Source organism: Zeus faber, assembly GCF_960531495.2.
Source record: "Zeus faber genome assembly, chromosome: 2".
NCBI classification, from domain to species: domain Eukaryota; kingdom Metazoa; phylum Chordata; class Actinopteri; order Zeiformes; family Zeidae; genus Zeus; species Zeus faber.
The window spans coordinates 26,610,227-26,629,486 of record NC_137189.1 but is presented as its reverse complement, the minus strand read 5'-3'; the positions used below and the strand labels follow the sequence as shown (position 1 = coordinate 26,629,486).

The window sequence follows — 19,260 nt, the reverse complement described above, 5'->3', positions numbered from 1 at the left end:
GTACAAAGCAGCTACGCTCTGTGTACAAAGATCCACACAAAGGTAAATATATAAAGGTAAATAACTGGTGCATGATAGAGACGTTATCAACACGCGACATGCCCACTCACTCGTTGTGAATGCTCCGGACAATTAACTGCTCTGTTCACACATACCGCGCAATCGGACATCACGCAGACTGTACGAGGGGGCTGGCTGGGTTAAGTCTGGTTAATGTCCAGTCCAACTGATTCCGACATTTGCGTTCACACATACAGCTCCTCCAGGTAATGTCTGGATAATGTCAGGGTTGCGGTGTATGTGTCAAAGCAGCTTTAGAGTAGAGGTCGAATAGTGTAAGCGGAGCCTCGGTAGAGTGTGTAGGAGGCAGGACACAATGACGCATGACACTGCAGAGTTTACAGCACACCCAAGATGGCGGACGAGGCTACCGACTTATCAGTAATTGTGACTTTTTTTGCATTGATACTCCATGTATTTGGACATATCAGCAATATAAATGAAAGAGTGGAGAGGAATATAAAGGAAAGCTGAAAGGAGTACGAAGCGGCTACGCTCCGACTCTTCTTAACCCTCAGCCAGTGGGCGTGATGTGTGTTGATGACATCATCAACACGGTACATGACCACTCGCTCGCTGTGAATTCTCCGGACAATCACCTGCTCTGTTCACACATATTGCTGGCTAGATAATGTCTGGTTAATGTTTGATTCGGGACATTTGCATTCACACGTACAAAATGTCCAGATAATTTCAGGGTTGCAGTGCATGTGTGAAAGCAGCTCTGCTTCAAAGTGTTCATTAACTTCTTCTGCCACATGAATATCTAAGCTGTGCCATTTATACTTTCTGGGATATGGCTCAACAAAGAGGGTGATATGCGTCATTAGCTGTAAATAACAGGCTCCGTCATGGTGTTTCTACACAGGTGCTGCTGATGACCTGACAGTTTCTATTAATCGTAACACAAGGGAGTGGGGCAAGTCGAGGGAGTGGGCAGATGGAATCACAGATAGACAGACAAACAGACAGGCAGACAGACAGACAGACAGGCAGACAGGCAGACAGACAGATAGATAGATAGATAGATAGATAGATAGATAGATAGATAGATTCTGTCTGGTTCACTGAGTCACCTTCTTGAAGATGTTCATGCCGAGGTCAGAGGACAGGTCGGGAACAGCTTGTCTACGCAGGTTGGTGAGGGAGACCTTGGCGAAGGTTTCGCTGCTCAGTGACTTCCCTTCCTCGTTGCTCTTCAGACTCAGATCCTGGAGACACACACGACAACAAAGAGGATGCTGGGAGGCTGCGTCGCCATGGGAATAGCACCACATAGAAACAGCAAACCGGGCATTCATGGGTTCCCATTGAGACAATGATGGAAAGTTCCATCCCCGTCGACTCATCCATCCATCCGTCATCCATCCCTCCATCTACCCATCCCTACATCTACTCATCCATCCATCTACATCGATCCAGCTATCAATCCATCCATCAATCCACCTACCAATCTGTCCACCATCCATCTACTCATCCATCAATTCACATCTCATCCCTCCACCCATCTAACCATCAACTCATCTATTCATTTATCCATCCATCTTACATTATCCATCCTCCATACATCTACTAATCTATCCATCCATCATCCGTCCATCAATTCACCCCTACCTGTGTCTTATGGGTGTTGACCAGGGAGGGTGTGGCCGCCACCATGGAGCTGCTGCGTGGGCGTGGCAAGGGTGTGGCTAAGGGCTCCGGCGTACGTTCGGGCCGCTCCTCCAGGATCTGCCGTAGGCGCTGCAGGTAGAACATCAGCGCCCAGTAAACACCCTCCTCTGTCCAGTGCGGCTGCAGCAGGCAGCGCAGTACCGCCACGTCAAAATAGGTGGCGTAACGCGCCCGCTGAGCCAGCGATGGGGACAGGCCGGGCGGGGCAGAGATCCTGTGGGAGGGAAGAAGCCAGGGAGGGGAGAACATACTGGTGAGTGCATATGGAGATTATGATGGCGTTTTGGACGCATGTCCAAATAAGGGAGTTTCTTGGATCTAACGAGGTCATCATCAAAATGTGACAGGTAAATAATCAATTCAACTATTTTTTGACATATTCATTATTTCTACATTGCTATGGCAACGATCAGCTCAGAAAGTGATGTTGAATCATGACGACGTCACATCAAACAAATCCCTGTACTGTAAAATAACAGATTTACTGCAAAAGGAAAAAGAGAGCAACAATAGCCTGCTCTACCTCGACTCTACCTACACCTATTCTACTTTAGTGTAGGGTTAGGGTTAGGGTTACCTCTACCTCTGAGTAGGCCCAGAAGAAAACCCAACCACCCCCAACCGCCACCACTCACCCTTGCCCAGAAAATCTGGGATCCACAAAAATATGTGGATCTCAGATAGGCCTCTACAGCCATCTGAAGACCCCCCCTCGTAGACAACGCTATGGAGACAGCCATGCTCGCTTTGAGTGACCACCGATGACGCTACCTCTACTTCTCCGCTACCTCTACACTAGAATATTTTCCACGTTTTACCTTGTGTGGTTTGGCACATGTTGCAAAAAATATAAATGGCTCTGTGGAATACTGGTTTCTGATTGGTCAACAGTGTCAACAGGCCCTCAGTTATTTCACAATAATGACCGTTGCCACGGTCAACCACTTCTCTTCTTGGTTTCATGCCCCTTGTATCATTCCCCCTCCATAATGTTAACACTAGCTAGTGGCGCCAACTGGTGATGCTAGACGCTAGAAACTACAATGGAAGACTTGAAGAGATGAATAAGGATGTCAATATCGATATTACATTTCATATAAATGTCAATGTTCAACTTAACATTATTAACAGTAAATTTTATTCATATGTAGAAGAATAGTTCATTACTTAGCTGTGACTATTTTTCTCGTAGAAGCTCTTAAACTACACACAGTATGTCTAGTTATACGACTAGACATACTAGTTATAAGAGTAGACATACTAGTTATACAACCAGACACACTAGTTATAAAACTAGACATACTAGTTGTAAAACTGGACATACTAGTTATACAACTAGACATACTAGTTATATCTTTGATTTTAAGCTTTTTCAAGTGTTTTATGTAACATTGTAAGGAAATGCTTGGAGGGGCTGCGTCGGTTCGATGGCAATCCTGATGGGGGGGATTGAAAATAGTGAAAATTATCTGCCCCCCCGTTACACAGAGGGACGCTCAGCCCTGCGCTGAATGTATGAATAATACCTAATTTGAATATGTCCAAATAGCACCAAGACACTATTTGTGTGGCAGTGCAGTTAGCGGTGCATTTCACCGTTTGCAGTGCTTTGTGAATGACACGCTCGCTTTTTCTATTATTTGCGCCGGTTTAGCGGCCGCAAAAGCTGTGCAATCCCTTTGTGAATTTGCCCTCAGTGTATTATTTTATTTGGTAAGTAGTGTGTAATAAGCAGGATACCGTGAAGCCAGACGCTTATCTTCACTAATTAACCTCCTTCAGACCTGATCACTCTGTCGGGGATTTTTGCTGATAACGACTGGCTGGCTGGACGTTGTCCCTTGCCGCCGTTGTGTTTTCCTTTCTCTTCCTGCTCTAACAACGGTCTGTCATCACCTTCTCCGGCACATGGGTCATTAAAAATGCATCAAAGGAGAATGGTACACAAGGCCAGACACCCACCCCCCCCTCCCCCCCATCTCAACCAGCATCAGGGATAGAGGGAGGCGATGAGGGAGGGAAGGAGGGATGGAGGGACGGATGGAGCTGAGAACTACGTGAATCCACTATAAATAAGCTGAAAATGAAGGTCAGCGGATGGTGAGCTGCAGCATCACACGCTTAGCGAGGGCCAGAGAGACAGAGAGGAAGGGAGATGGGAGAGAGAGAGGAAAAGAGGGGGGAGACAGAGAGAGGTAGAGAGGGAGAGCAAAAAGAGGAAAGAACGGAGAGACCGACTGAGGGGTGGGGGTGGCAGCAGCGAGTGAGGAAAAGAGGGGACCAGTGCAAAAGAAAAACAGGAGGAAACCATGAGAGACAGAAGGAAGATGGGAATGGAGAGAGAGAGAGAGAGAGAGAAAGAGAGAGAGAGAGAAAGAGAGAGAGAGAGAGATATCTCCTTTGTAGATTAATTTGGGGGCAGAAGAGACGTCGATATGAACATGAATCACTGAGAGGACGGGGGGAAGGAAGGGAGGGAGGGTGGATCACATTTCACCGTCTAGCCAACACACTCACACACACACGCACACACACACACACACACACACACACACACACACACACACACACTCACACACACAGCCTGCTGTTGTGCGAGGTTGCCACAGCGACCAAGTGACGACAGCTGATCAGAAAAAAACCTCAATGCGGCAGCAGCAGCTGTTGCCATGGAAACTGTCTCAGCATCGCCAGGCCAAGATGCTGGGAATGAGTAAATTCTATCTACCTATCTATCTATCTATCTATCTATCTATCTATCTATCTATCTATCTATCTATCTATCTATCTATCTATCTATCTATCTATCTATCTGTCTATCTATCCGTCATTCTATGTATTTCTATGGTGTCACATGATCTTGGCAAGTTGATCCCATCTGCCGTGATTCATTGAGCTAACACAATTAGAAGGCAGAACTGAAGAATCCCTGAGGGTTGGTTGTCATGACGATGCTGCATAGAAACTTTCACTGAGTCTTGCCCTCACAATGCATTTTGGAATATGCTCGCGAGCGTAGTCAGCAGTGTTTGCATGCTCGGATATTTCCCCGAATGTAGTACCTCATCCTGGTACTTTTTAATGTTCAATCTGGAGGCATCCAGTGACTACTGTGAAAGGGCAGTTGGGATCCAGGGAAGTCTGGAAGACATCCAGGAAAGACTGGATGACTGCAGGAAAGTCTGCACCGGGAGTGGAAGGCTAGTTACCTAACCCACTAGTCCCATAAAAGGGACACCCTAAACGTACTACGGAAACGAATAAGGAACAACCCGATGGCCCTCCGAGAGGCGGGGTGGAAGAAGGGCCAAAACAGACGGATTTCTTTGTAACGACTGGAACGGACACAGACAAAGATTCTAGGATTACGAGAAGATGCAGGTGTGGGTGGGAGAAGGTGACCACCTTCAGAGGTTTGCGGATCCACCAGGGAAGGAAGAAGTGCGAAGAGGGAGGCCAGCAGCAACATTGCACTCCAACCGCAGGTCAGACAAGAGGAACCCAAAGCCAGGTGCAAACCACAGCGCTGAGGGATCCATCGTTGCTGAAGAAAGGCAGGTGGAGGACACAGGAGGGCCCTTGGTGGACGCCAATGCCTCCGAGAGTGGCACTGATGAAGACACACACAGAACACACAGCAACCCCAACATCCACGAGCAAAGCCAGAGAACAGAGAGGAAAGAAACTGGAAGGAGGCAGATGGTCAAATGGCCTAAAGCCAATGAAGTTGCGGTCTGGCAGAAGCTGGACAAGGACCTCAGCCTTATCCTGGAGCATTCACTGCGCGGCCAGGTGGAAGCCAAGCTGAACTGCATTGGAGACATCCTGTATGACGAATGCAGCAGCGGATTCGGAGTAACTGCTGAAAAGCGGAAAGCTTGCCCAGTGCAGAAGGGGAGGAGGGAGAGAGAGATCGAACAGTTGGTGAAGAGGCGGCGTCAACTCCGAAAACAGTGGAGGAAGGCAAGCAGAGAGGAGAAGGAGGACCTGAAGCCACTGTGGGACGAGGTGAAAAAAGATCTTGCCGCCCTACGGAGGGCAGAGCGCATCCGTAAGCGCAGAAGGCGGAAGGAGAAAGAGAGGAGTAACTTCTTCAAAAATCCCTTCAAGCATGCCAGACAGCTGCTAGAGGACAAGAGAAGCGGAAAGCTGGAGATTACCAAGTCTGAGTCTGAGCCTCTTTGATGCTGCCCTCCCCAAACTCAGCGAGGTAGCAGAGGTGGTCCGGAAGGCAAGAGCAGCCTCAGCCCCTGGCTCTAACGGGATACCATACAAGCTGTACAAGTACTGCCCAGGGGTCCTGAGACACCTCTGGAGTCTGCTGAGAGTGGCCTGGAATAACCAAGTCATCCCTTCAGAATGGCAAAGAGCTGTCACAGTTTTCATCCCAAAGGAACAGAACTCCAGTACGATCAGCCAGTTTAGTAGAGTATCGCCCTCCTGAATGTTGAAGGGAAGATCTTCTTCTCCATCCTGGCCAAGAGGTTGACCAGCTACCTCACAGGAAACGGGTACATCGACACCAGCTGCCAGAAGGCAGGTGTGCCAGGCTTCCCAGGGTGTGTGGAACACTCTGCAGTCATATGGGAGCAGATCCAAAGGGCGAAAAGAGAGAGGGGTGACCTGCATGTTGTGTGGCTCGACCTTGCCAACGCATATGGGTCGGTCCCCCACCAACACATCGAGTTCGCCTTGGATTTCTTCCATGTCCCAGTCTGTATGAGAGCCCTGGTGGCTAAGTACTTTGGATACCTCCAGATGTGCTGCACCCATCAGGACTTCACAACAGGCTGGCAACAGCTGGAAGTAGGCATTGCCATGGGATGCTCAATCTCGCCCATCCTGTTCGTCGCAGCCTGCGAGATCATCCTCATAGGGGCTAGGAAGATGGTCGGAGGAGTGAAACTGCCGTCAGGACAAAGGCTACCAGCAGTGAGAGGCTACATGGACGATATCACCACCATACTCCAGACAGCAGCATGCACAACAAGACTGCTGAAGAGGATAGACGAGCTTGTGAGCTGGGCGAGGATGAAGATCAAACCCCCCAAGTCACGCAGTCTGTCGATCAGGAAAGGAGTCAGAAGCGACAACACCATCTTTGTCGCGGGCGGTGAGAATATTCCATTGCTGGCAGATCAACCTGTTCGTAGCCTGGGTCACATCTACACAGCAGAGCTCTCTGACAGGCAGATGGGGGAGACGGTGAGGAAGCAGCTCGCAGATGGCCTGGCCAAGATCAATCAAAGCCAACTCCCCGGAAAGTACAAAGTATGGTGTTACCAGGTCATACTGTACCAAAGGGTGATGTGGCCACAGAAGATGAGTAAAATCCCCTCCTCAGTGGTAAGCAAGATGGACGGGCTGGCAAACTCGTGCATCAGGAAGTGGCTGGGACTACCAAAATGCCTCTCAGACGTAGGCCTCTTTGGTAGGAACACGCTACAACTACCACTGCAATCCATCAGCGTGGGTTACAAGCAAGAGAAGACTCGGCTGGTGCTGGAGCTGAGGGAATCCACTGACCAGCTGGTGAGAGCAGCGGGCACCCAGATAAGAGCGGGAAGAAAGTGGAAAGCCCAAGAAGAGGTCGACATGGCGATCGGCAGGCTGAAGCACCGCGAGGTGGTCGGCAGAGTCCAGGAGGGTCGAGCAGGCCTTGGGAGGGGCAATACTCCCTTGTTCTGGTCAAAGGCTTCCAAAGAAGGCCGAAGAGCCATGGTGGTGGCAGAAGTGGCAAGAACTGAGCAGGAACGCCTTAACATCAAAGCAGTGTCCCAGGGCCAGCAAGGACGTTGGACGTCATGGGAAGGTCTCATAGACAGGTCCATGTCATGGTCTGACCTATGGAAGATCCCCCAAGCTAGGCTCAGCTTCCTGATCAGAGAAACATATGACACCTTGCCTTGTCCCAGAAACATCCACCAATGGTTTGGTGCCGAAGAGACCTGTCCCCTTTGCAATACCATCAACGCAAGCCTCCAGCACATCCTGTCGGGCTGCACGACAGCGCTGTCCCGAGGCCGCTACAGGTGGCGACACGACCAAGTTCTGAAGAAGCTGGCAGAGGTGTCAGAGACATGCAGAAAGGAGGCAAACTGCAGACCTTCCGCTCCAGGACGACATCCCATCCTGTTTGTGAGGGCAGGAGAGAGTGTCAGACCCTCCCGCCAGAGAGATACAGCAAGACTCCTCTCACCGGGAAGTGAGTGGACCATGAGGGTCGACCTGGGGAAGCAGCTCCAGTTCCCCAGGGAATTTGTGGAAACAGCCCTGCGGCCAGACCTCATCATGTGGTCAGAGGCTTGTAAGACAGTCCTCCTGGTGGAACTCACTGTACCATGGGAGGGAGGTATGGAGACCTAGGGCATCAGCAGGGGGTGGCAGGGACAGATCCCTGCCATCGCACCGCCACCGCGAGACATACTGGGGTTAAGGATGCGAAACGTTGATGAGTGGTGGTCCCCAGCTGATGACCCGTTTAGGCCCACAGAGGTGTTCAGTGGGGTGTCACAGCACACCTGTTCAATAGGCACTGGAGGAGGTGCGTCAGGCAGCAATGCCCAGCAGGAATACCAACACCTGTATCTTGAAACACACTGTTTACTTACTTTTCACTAGAGTCATGAGATGGGTGCCATGTGGCCTTTCTATTTTCAGAAAGTAAGAATAAAAAGAATCAGAAAAAAATATGTATATATTTTACATTTCATTGTTTAATATATATATTAAACTTCCCAGAAAACATATTTGCCCACCTCAGGTACAAAAGCTTTATTTTTAAAATCAGTTACACGTGCATTACTTGTGATGGAGCCGGGGATGACAGAGTGGACCATTTCTTCCTAAATTGGCTGCCATACAAAATATATACTTGGGGTCAAATAAATTTGTTTTGTTTTTCATAAATATCACCAAGAATTTAGTTTTCTCGATCTATTATCAGTGACGGGGTGGATAGGTTATGCTTGACACACCCCATCCCTACCCCTGTTTTAGAAATGGAATGGAAGACCCACTTAACACTATTTAGGAATACTAGATAGTATGCTAGTAGGACATTAAGGACACAGCAAGGGGTAAGATTAGGTTAGATTAGGTCGTATGGATCCTCTATGTTAGAATCCTACAACTATTTTTTGACATCTTAACTGAAAAAGTTTCTTATGTAGTGGAATAGTTGCAGAAGGTGCTTAGCGCAACACATTGTTTTGGCTATAAAAATAGTGGTTTGAGCGTAGCTTTCTCGCTCAATGCCACTCCTAAGAGATAAGTCAGTCTGGTAGACAGTAATATTTGATCACACAAATTGTTGGAATATTCTGCTGATAACACACTCCATGACTAGATACTATAAAAGGGTATGTATCTGTGCATTTAGCCTTAGTAGTAGTCTTGCCCTCTGCAGAGACAAACTCAGATCTTTTTATAATAAAGGATCTTAAATGATATAACCTCTTCTCCAAGGTGATTTTCCATCACGTATTTGGCTTCACGAACAGGATTGGAAAAAGAGCAAAAAGGAGGACATTCCTGCGCCTCCAGGCACTGGTGTTGTTGGGGTGAAGATCCTTCCCGCAGATTGGAAAAAATTGGCCAAGGAAAGTGTTTAGCTTATTTCATTTCCATTTGGGGGAGGAATCTGTTGCTGTTTGCCCTGACGATATGGGTAAGACCAGAATCAATTTGGCTCTCGAAACAAAGAACTAATGCAGTGGAGAAAAATAAAAATGTAAAAAAAGAGAAAAGGACAAAGGAAAAAAAAAATTTTTGAAACCAAAATAGCCAAGGTGAAAATGGGAAAGACAGCCGCTCTAAAAACGCTTTTACAGGTCCGTACAGATAGCGATTTAAGTCATACACCTGTAAGAAGTTTTACTGTAGATGACGCTGTAAACAGAGAGCGATGGTCCATAGCCCACCAGAGAGAGATAAGTCTAGTGGTTATTGTATTGTCTGTCTGCACACCACTAGAAAGGTAAAAAGGTTACTGTCCAGCCTGTTTGAGCCTGGAAATAAATATGTAGTATTGAGGCTGGTTATTAAACTTACAGGTTGTTTGTCCTGGAAACGTGGTCTGGTTGTGCCCCTATAGCTCGAGAGCTATAATCCTTGGTGAATTGCAAGTTAGTCAAAAGCCAATGGACTTTAAAAGCATAACTAAAATTATGAGCAAAGCTGAGAAATAAAACAAAGTTCCCCCTCTAAAAAGCAGACTGATAATAAAATAGCCAGTACTGGCCTAGAAGGAAAGTAGGAGGAAGTGAGAAAACTTGGGCAGCTGCCAAAAAAAGGAGAGCTAGGAAGAATTCCACTGTGGACTGGCCTGCTGAGGAAAAGCTAATTGTTGTACTAGTGTACATGTACAAATATCCACATCTTCCTTCGTGGACATGCGAGCATAGTCCTACACCCTGATGTGGGATAAGTGTGCAGCCCAAAGAGTCGACCGAGCGGTTCATTTTGAATCACTTGTTGTCACGGCGATGGCGAAGGTTTGTTGGAGGGATGAGCAATGCTGCCACCATAACGTTGCCACGGACGATTCATCTCTTCAAGTCTTCCATTGAAGTTTCTATGCAGCACCACCATATGGCGCCACTCGCTAGTGTTATCATTAGCATGTAGGTGGAGTGATACGAGGAACTTGAAACCAGGAGAAGTGGTTCCCCGGTCATAATTATTAGATCAGCGGATCAGCGGTCATCCATCAGTAATAATGACCAATGAACGAAGTATTTCATAGAGCCGTATGATAAATAAATATAAATACTGCGCTTCACGCTGCGTGTCATGTTGGATACACATGTTTGATGAAAGAGTCCATGCAAACCTCAATGTTTTGGTGTTTCATTCGTGTGATTCAAATAATTTGTCATTTAAATATCTATTTTCATAGTTCAGTGGAACATCCATTCGTGTCGGAGCACGCATGCCGATTCAAATAACCGTCACGTTTTGAAGGATTTTCAAAGAAAGAAAAAATCACAGCGTGCCAAACTGAGCGGTGAGCTGTGCCAAACTCGCCTCGGGGCGGAACCGGGCTGTGCCAGACCAGGCCAGGCCGAGCCAGGTCAGGGACGCTGCCAGGCTTAGACATATCGCACATTACTTAAGCGCCATTACTCCGGAAAATGTCAGCTGGGTTTGCCGGCGACAGGGAGGGAAGCCCTGCGACGAGCGCAGAAGCGTCTGACGGGTCAAACGCAGCGTCCACACGTCAACACCAAGCGCTAAACTGGTGGAAACTGGTTCACAGTTCATTTAGGACGAATCCTCGGCCTCGAGCTGACACAGAGATTGTCAGAGCCAAGACGCTCCGACTGACTCATTATTTGGTTAGAATGTGAATTACAGATACAGAGGATTCTTTATTGCCAATTTTTTCAAAATATTTTTGGGGTTTATTGCCATCTCGTCCTTTTTTTAAATTGTTTTTGAGGTTTATTGCCACATTTCTTTATAGATCTACTGTTTATTGCCAAATCTTTTGTGGTTTAGGTTCATAATTTTTTGCTATTTCTTTCTATTTTTTGTTATTTCTTTGATTTATTGTATATTGCCAATTTTTACTTTAGCAGGTTCCATATTATTTTACAAAGGTAATACATAAACAAAATCACCTATTTTCCTTGCACTTGCAATCGATCCATCAATCAAAATCTTTGACCAATTCTCTATCTGCTCTATAAACGTAGCCACATTGAAAACAGGACGGTGGATGGAGGTGAAGACACTCCTCTAATCATCACTCACTTCTTCTTGGTGGGCCCCTTGGCCAGCGGGGGCTGCTGGGAGGGGCCACCTTTCTCCACCGAGTTACCACGACGACAGCTGTGCTCTCCGGCTCCCGGGGATGAGGAGTCTGATTGGACAGCTTCGCAGACCACCTGGAAGCCCTGTGAGAAAGAGGGAGAGGGAGAGGGAGAGGGAGAGGGAGAGGGGGAGAGATTGATATCATCTTCTGGTTCTTTCCAGCCTTCTCCTACATCTTAGATTCCACAAATCAACCAGAACTGTGTTGGCGTAGAAACACCTGATTTAAACAGGGGATGGTTTTCCTTTGGACGAGGTTCAACATGTTCTTTTTATTTTACGTCAATTTCACCTCAAGTCATTTGTAAATATGGGACACTAACTCTGTGTAAACGCATTTGGCTTCACTTCCTCTTTGGCAGATCCGCCACCCAGGAGGACACTAGAGATTGGAATCAGTAGGGACTTGACGTCTTCACAGGTCCCAAAACTCTGAGCCAGGAAATTCCTCCCAAGATTCGGTTGGAAACGACCATTAAAAAAGAAAACTACTCTGACACATTTGTTCCCTGAGAACCAATGCGATGCCTGTCCGAGGGGAGACCGACCTGGATCCGAGTCGGGCCGGGTATCCCCCGCACGAGAGGAAGAGTGTGAGCGAGTGGAAGAACATGGGTGAGAGCAAGAGTGTGCACGAGAAGAAGAGTGTGCATGAGAGATAAAGCGTGCATGAGAGGAAAAATGTGCACAAGAGGAAGAGTGTGCACGTCATCCTGACCCTGGTTGCTCGCGGCAATGCTCCCTGATGGCTGGTTGCTAATGAATACAAACATTAGCAATCCCCTGGGGGGTGGGGGTGGGGCTTCAGACATTGTGCATGTCTGATCGCACTCACTCACTCACCATGGGACCCGGGTTGCCAGATCCATGGGGACTGCACTGGTTGTTGACGGGGGAATTCCTCTTGGCTGTGGGAATACAAAGCAGATTACATTATTATTATTATCTGCATTATGGGATTTGAGCGCTCTTATTGAAAAGGGATTGTTCCGTGATGGCTCTGTTGGACTCTGACCGGTGATGATGTTCCGGACCGGCTTGATGAGGGCGGAGAACGCCGGCACATCAGGCTGACGGTGCTCCCACATGGGTTGCCAGATCACCAGGCCGCTAGCCAGCCGGAAGGTCAGGTCCGACTCCTGAGGGGAAGAGAAAGAAAACGTCAAATTACAAAGTCCTGAAGAGGTTCTGTTTGTTTCGTTTTTCTATTTTGTTGTTTATTTAAAGTGAATGTAGATCAGAGAAGAGTAGAGATAGAGTAGAGGTGGAGTAGAGATGGAGTAGAGGCAGAGTCGAGCAGAAGGTACAGTAGAGGTAAGGACCTTGATGCGGTGGATGAGTGGGGCAAACAGGAAGACGAACAGCTCCACGGTGGACATGCTCTTGTGGAACAACTTGGAGCGGGTGTGTTCGTCGTCCTCCAGCTGCGAGCCACTGCGCTGGTGGGGGTCTGAGCCCCCCAGGGCAGAGCCCGAGTGAGACCCTAGGCCCCCCAGGCCCCCCCGGCCCCCGGGGACCCCCGGGGATGAGGAGCCCTGGTTCCCCAGTGGAGGCAGGAAGGCACTGCTGCTGCTGCCCCCCGACCAGGCGCCCTGGCTTAGGCTGGGCTCGTGGTTGCACTCCTGCGCTGCCTCCAGCAGCATCCAGTGCAGTGTGTGCAGCAGCTTGGTCTCGGCCACGCCCAACTTGTCCTGGTGGCCTGTCGTGAAGGGGGGGGGGGGGGGGGGGCAGAGGTCAGAGGTCAGGTGTCAGAGGTCAGGGTACCTCTGCACATTGATCAATGAGCTCAATACCCTGAAGGAGCAGAAGGTGTGAGCTCTGTTGGAGTTGAACAGGAGTGTCCAGGCGTGTCCCTGAAGCAGGTTGTCTTTGTAGTGACGTTTCTGGATCTTTAAGTATAATCTGCATGAGATGTTGGTCTCTTTTCATGGCTGGAGGTCGTTAGATAAAGAATAGATGGCCATGTGATGTGATTAAATGTCAACAGTTTTACTCCGAGCCTGGTAGGACGTACCTTCGAGCAGAAGGTTGTGTTAGTCATTAAGTCCTATGTATTGACATATAGACAAAGATGATTTTGTAAACTTGAAGTCAAAATGTTAAAATGTTAATTTTAACACAGAGGATATTTTGCCTCTCTCTCTCTCTCTCTTTCTCTCTCTCTCTCTATACATATATATTTTTTTTATTGTTTTTATTTATCTATTTATATATATACTGTATACATGCATATATACGTATAATAAATCGTTTAAAAAAAAATCTAAATCCTAATATTACATAAAACCCATCTATGTCCATGCTGCCCTGTGTGTGTGTATGTGTGCATGTGTGTGTGCGTGCATGTCCGTGTGCCCACCCTCACCCAGCTTGTTCCTGTTGGACAGCAGGATGGAGGTGCAGTGCAGGACATGAGGCAGTGCCGCCTGCACCAGCTCCCAGCGCGAGATGCTCTGGATGGCCTCAGACAGGGCGGGGGACAGGCCATGCAGCTTGTTCTCCACCAGCACCCGCTCGAAGGACTGGGAGTTGGGGGGGTAGAGAGAGAGAGAGAGAGAGAGAGAGAGAGAGAGAGAGTGAGAGAGAGAGAGAGAGAGAGAGCGAGAGAGAGAGAGAGAGAGAGAGAGCGAGAGAGAGTGAGAGTGAGAGAGGAAGGCATGAGAATGTGATTAAGACTCTCTTTGACCCGCTAAACGGCACTCATTGCCCTGAGCGAGCAGAGCCCTCTGGTGAGAGAGGCTGCCCTGTGTGGGGGGGTTTAAAAGAAAAGGTAGTAAGAGACTAGAACCAGGTCGTAAGAGACTAGAAACAGGGAATAAGAGACTAGAAACAGAACGCAAGAGACTAGAAACAGGTTGTAAGAGACTAGAAACAGGGAATAAGAGACTAGAAACAGAACACAAGAGACTAGAAACAGGGAATAAGAGACTAGAAACAGAACGCAAGAGACTAGAAACAGGGAATAAGACACTAGAAACAGAACGCAAGAGACTAGAAACAGAACGCAAGAGACTAGAAACAGGACGCAAGAGACTAGAAACAGAACGCAAGAGACTAGAAACACAACGCAAGAGACTAGAAACAGGGAATAAGAGACTAGAAACAGAACGCAAGAGACTAGAAACAGAACGCAAGAGACTAGAAACAGGGAATAAGAGACTAGAAACAGAACGCAAGAGACTAGAAACAGGTAGTACGAGACTAGAAACAGAACGCAAGAGACTAGAAACAGGGAATAAGAGACTAGAAACAGGGAATAATAGACTAGAAACAGAACGCAAGAGACTAGAAACAGGGAATAAGAGACTAGAAACAGAACGCAAGAGACTAGAAACAGAACGCAAGAGACTAGAAAAAGAACGCAAGAGACTAGAAACAGAACGCAAGAGACTAGAAACAGGTCGTAAGAGACTAAAAACAGATAGGCAACTAGAAACAGGGTAAAAGTGCCTGGAAACAGGTGGTAAGACACTAGAAACAGGAAGTAAGAGACTAGAAACAGGAAGTAAGAGACTAGAAACAGATAGTAGGCGACTAGAAACAGGGAAAAGTGCCTGGAAACAGGTGGTAAGACAAGAAAAACAGGGAGTAAGAGACTAGAAACATGGAGTAAGAGACTAAAAACAGGAAGTCAGAAACTAGAAACAGGTCGTAAGAGACTAGAAACAGGTACTAAGAGACTAGAAACAGGAAGTAAGAAACTAGAAACATAGTAGGCGACTAGAAACAGGGAAAAAGTGCCTGGAAACAGGTGGTAAGACACTAGAAACAGGGAGTAAGAGACTAGAAACATGGAGTAAGAGACTAAAAACAGGAAGTAAGAAAATAGAAACAGGTTGTAAGAGACTAGAAACAGGGAAAAAGTGCCTGGAAACAGGTGGTAGGACACTAGAAACAGGGAGTAAGAGACTAGAAACATGGAGTAAGAGACTAAAAACAGGAAGTAAGAAACTAGAAACAGGTCGTAATAGACTAGAAACAGGGAATAAGAGACTAAACAGAACGCAAGAGACTGGAAACAGAACGCAAGAGACTAAAAACAGATAGTAGGCGACTAGAAACAGCGAAAAAGTGCCTGGAAACAGGTGGTAAGAGACTAGAAACAGGAAGTAAGAGACTAGAAACAGGAAGTAAGAGACTAGAAACAGATAGTAGGCGACAAGAAACAGGGAAAAAGTGCCTGGAAACAGGTGGTAAGACAAGAGAAACAGGGAGTAAGAGACTAGAAACAGGTACTAAGAGACTAGAAACAGGAAGTAAGAAACTAGAAACATATAGTAGGCGACTAGAAACAGGGAAAAAGTGCCTGGAAACAGGTGGTAAGACACTAGAAACAGGGAGTAAGAGACTAGAAACATGGAGTAAGAGACTAAAAACAGGAAGTAAGAAACTAGAAACAGGTTGTAAGAGACTAGAAACAGGGAATAAGAGACTAGAAACAGAAAGCAAGAGACTAGAAACAGGTACTAAGAGACTAGAAACAGGAAGTAAGAGACTAGAAACAGAAAGTAGGCGACTAGAAACAGGGAAAATGTGCCTGGATACAGGTGGTAAGACACTAGAAACATGGAGTAAGAGACTAAAAACAGGAAGTAAGAGACTAGAAACAGGTCGTAAAAGACTAGAAACAGGTAGTAAGAGGCTAGGGACAGGGAATAAGAGACTAGAAACAGGAAGTAAGACACTAAAAACAGGGAGTAAGAGTCTTGAAACAGGACATTGGGGACTAGAAACAGGGAGTGACGACACTAGAAACAGGACGTAAGAAATGAGAAACAGGTTGTGAGAGACTGCAAACAGGGTGTAAGGGACTAGAAACAGGACATTAGAGACGTGATGAATGGAATAATTACAATTTAAATGGTATATAACCGTTATTCAAAACATGTCAAAAATACATTACAAGATGGGTGACTATAATGTCAGTTAACCTGTTTTCTTAAAGGAGATGTAATATACAGTTTTAGTCTTCATCCTTTTCCCCATTGGACTGCATTGAAGCACAGCCAGAAGCTGCAGCAGAGTGGTAAATCTCTCAATCAATGTATGAACAGTCAATGTATGAACAGTTATAAATGGTTGAAACCAACATTTTGATAAGGCCTGGTTGGAAAAAAGAGACCCTATCGTGAAAGGGCTTGGTAAGGATCTGGATGGCATAACATACATTTCCTGCCCAGACAGAAAGCTACTGTAACTCGCGTTAGAGTTACCTTCCTGGACCCACCATGACTGTTCAGCTGAAAGGGAGAATATGACTCAGTAGTGACTGAAAATGAAATGATATTGTGTTTTCTAGGTTTTTGTAGATTTTTGGAATTGGCATTTTTATATTAATATCAACTAACATTAATGTCTGCATTGGTAATACTGTATATGGGATCTCTATAAGGTGATCAGGTAGGGATCAGGACCTTTATCGTGACCATAGTAAAGAGCATCCTCACTGCATCACTCGGCCTGATGGATGCATGCACCAGTCCATGTTGTCTACAAGGCTGAAACTGGTTTTCCTCCACTGACTGAAACCTTCTCGTTCTGCCTGGTTCTACAAGAAGCCAACTGACTGAATATTCCACTCCCCACAAGTTCATAAAAATACCCTGTATTTCATTTTACTGTTTTTGGTATGATTTTAGAACATCTCTACCCCTCCCAGGCCCTGAGATAGTGTGACCATGGCCGATAAAAATCCCCCTGAACATAGACTAAACCCAGGTCTCAGATGAGATAATCATAAAAAAAGGACGATCCGCCCTACAGCATTATGGGTATGAGTGACCACAAACAAAAGGGGGGCAAAAAACAATTTTCTAAATGAGGACGTTGGACTGATTTGCAGGTGCATTAAGGGAAATGAGGATTATTCAGCCATTACGGAAAATGGAAGCGACTTACCACGCAAGAAGCTTCATACTGCTTCCCCAACTTTGGACGCAGAAAGGCACTGGAAAGAAAAATGAAATATAGATATCAGTCTTCTGGTCAAATCATCCTTCTCACCCATACAGGTCTGATTGTGGATAAGAAAAAAAATCAGAGCAGAACAGACAAAGCATGAAGGACGATAATTCCACTACTGCTCATCCAAACACTGTTTTCTGATCTTTCTGATAAAATTAACAGTGGTTATCGTGTACACATGTTATTTTTCCAAGTGTGACATCACACATCCTGGAGTATTTCACTGGAGTGTTTGAAAACACGCACAAACTCCACCTCCCCAGCTCCCCATCGTCTACACCAGGGCTGTCACACTGCGATTGAATGTCATGCTGTGTCGACCTGCTCTAACACTCTAGCATCTTCTGGAACTATAGTTCAAATGTTTCATTTTACAAATTTTGTTAAAATTGTATCAACGAGAATGACTCTAATATCTTGAGGCAACTTATCTAAAATGCAATAAAGCTGGTGGAACCAACTGAATGTGAATATTTTATTTTTACATAACTATTTAAAATATCTCAATTTTCTATCGTTCATACTAATTTACCAGCTATAGATCATCACATGGTTTTGACGAAAATGTATATTTTTTTATTTTTCACCAAAGCATCTCTGCGGCCGAGATTGGACCCCTCAGCGGACCGAATCCGCCAGCATGCCTTGTCTTTGACACCCCACATCTAAATATGTCACTGGAACCCAGTGAACCGGCGCAGTGACACTGGGAACCATCCAGCGGCTCCACGCACAAGATTCGCATCCTCATTTTGGACATTTTAGACGCTGACTCATCAGTGACTAGAATGGAAAATGAAGATGTTTTTTTTCCTTTTCCTCCTTCCCGTCCTGTAATTTGGACGCCGGCGCAGCTGTCAGTCAGAGCGGACCCGACGGAGGACACCTGTTATCCGGGTCGGACACACGCACGGACCTGGTCTGCCTCCAGAGGAAGGTCTGGATGGGGAACGGGATTCCCTTCCCGCACTCCTGCTCCCCTTCGTCCAGGCTCTTCCTCTTCACCATGGCTCCGGTCCTCTTGGTCCGGGTCCGGGTCCGGGTCCGGGTCCGGGACCGGGTCCGGGTCCGGGTCCGGGTCCTGATGCTGGTCTTGGTCTACCACCACATCACCACATCACCACATCACCACCGTGCTCGTCGTGTTCGTCCCTGCGTAAAATGGCTGCAAGTGCGCGTCGGTCTGATTTCAGAACCACCCTCAGTGGACAGCGACGCTCATTCATCTGCTTAAAGACGCAGCGTGTGTGTGTGTGTGTGTGTGTGTGTGTGTGTGTGTGTGTGTGTGTGTGTGTGTGTGTGTGTGTGTGTGTGTGTGTGTCCGTGCATGTGAATGCTCGCGCGCGCGTAGGTGTGTGTGTGTGTGTGTGTGTGTGTGTGTGTGTGTGTGTGTGTGTGTGTGTGTGTGTGTAAAGGGAGCAGATATTTTCCTTTCCAACCCCGTCGCTCTGCGTAGATTTGACTTATGGAGACGACACCGAAATCTCCCCAAAAAGCCCATTAATTAATTCGTAAACGCATTCATTCATTCATTCACGTCCAAGTTAATAATCATCTTTAACCCGAACAACAGGTCATTTGATGACCTTGACAATATGACATATATGCAATTAGGAAATTGGAAATATTCAATCACAATGTGTTGAAGAACGACCTGCATCCCTACCGGTGAATTGTCCCTCATATTGATTATTTATAAGAATAACTCCCAAAATATATTTCTATGCAGGTGCATGACGAACGTAT

General features: G+C 46.7%; 1 protein-coding gene across 1 annotated transcript in view; it reads right to left on the bottom strand.

Annotated features, from left to right (window-relative positions):
• Positions 1–18,522, bottom strand: part of unc80 (unc-80 homolog (C. elegans)) — a gene marked incomplete at both ends in the record, with an annotated part of 82,953 nt that extends 64,431 nt beyond the window's left edge. Inside the window, 9 exons of the mRNA XM_080023805.1 lie at positions 1,137–1,271; positions 1,675–1,948; positions 11,491–11,633; positions 12,394–12,458; positions 12,566–12,689; positions 12,873–13,249; positions 13,916–14,072; positions 17,449–17,497; positions 18,431–18,522. Coding sequence (XP_079879931.1) covers positions 1,137–1,271; positions 1,675–1,948; positions 11,491–11,633; positions 12,394–12,458; positions 12,566–12,689; positions 12,873–13,249; positions 13,916–14,072; positions 17,449–17,497; positions 18,431–18,522 — 1,416 coding nt within the window. The remainder of the gene's footprint in view (positions 1–1,136; positions 1,272–1,674; positions 1,949–11,490; positions 11,634–12,393; positions 12,459–12,565; positions 12,690–12,872; positions 13,250–13,915; positions 14,073–17,448; positions 17,498–18,430) is intronic.
• Between the last annotated feature and the right edge of the window lie 738 nt (positions 18,523–19,260).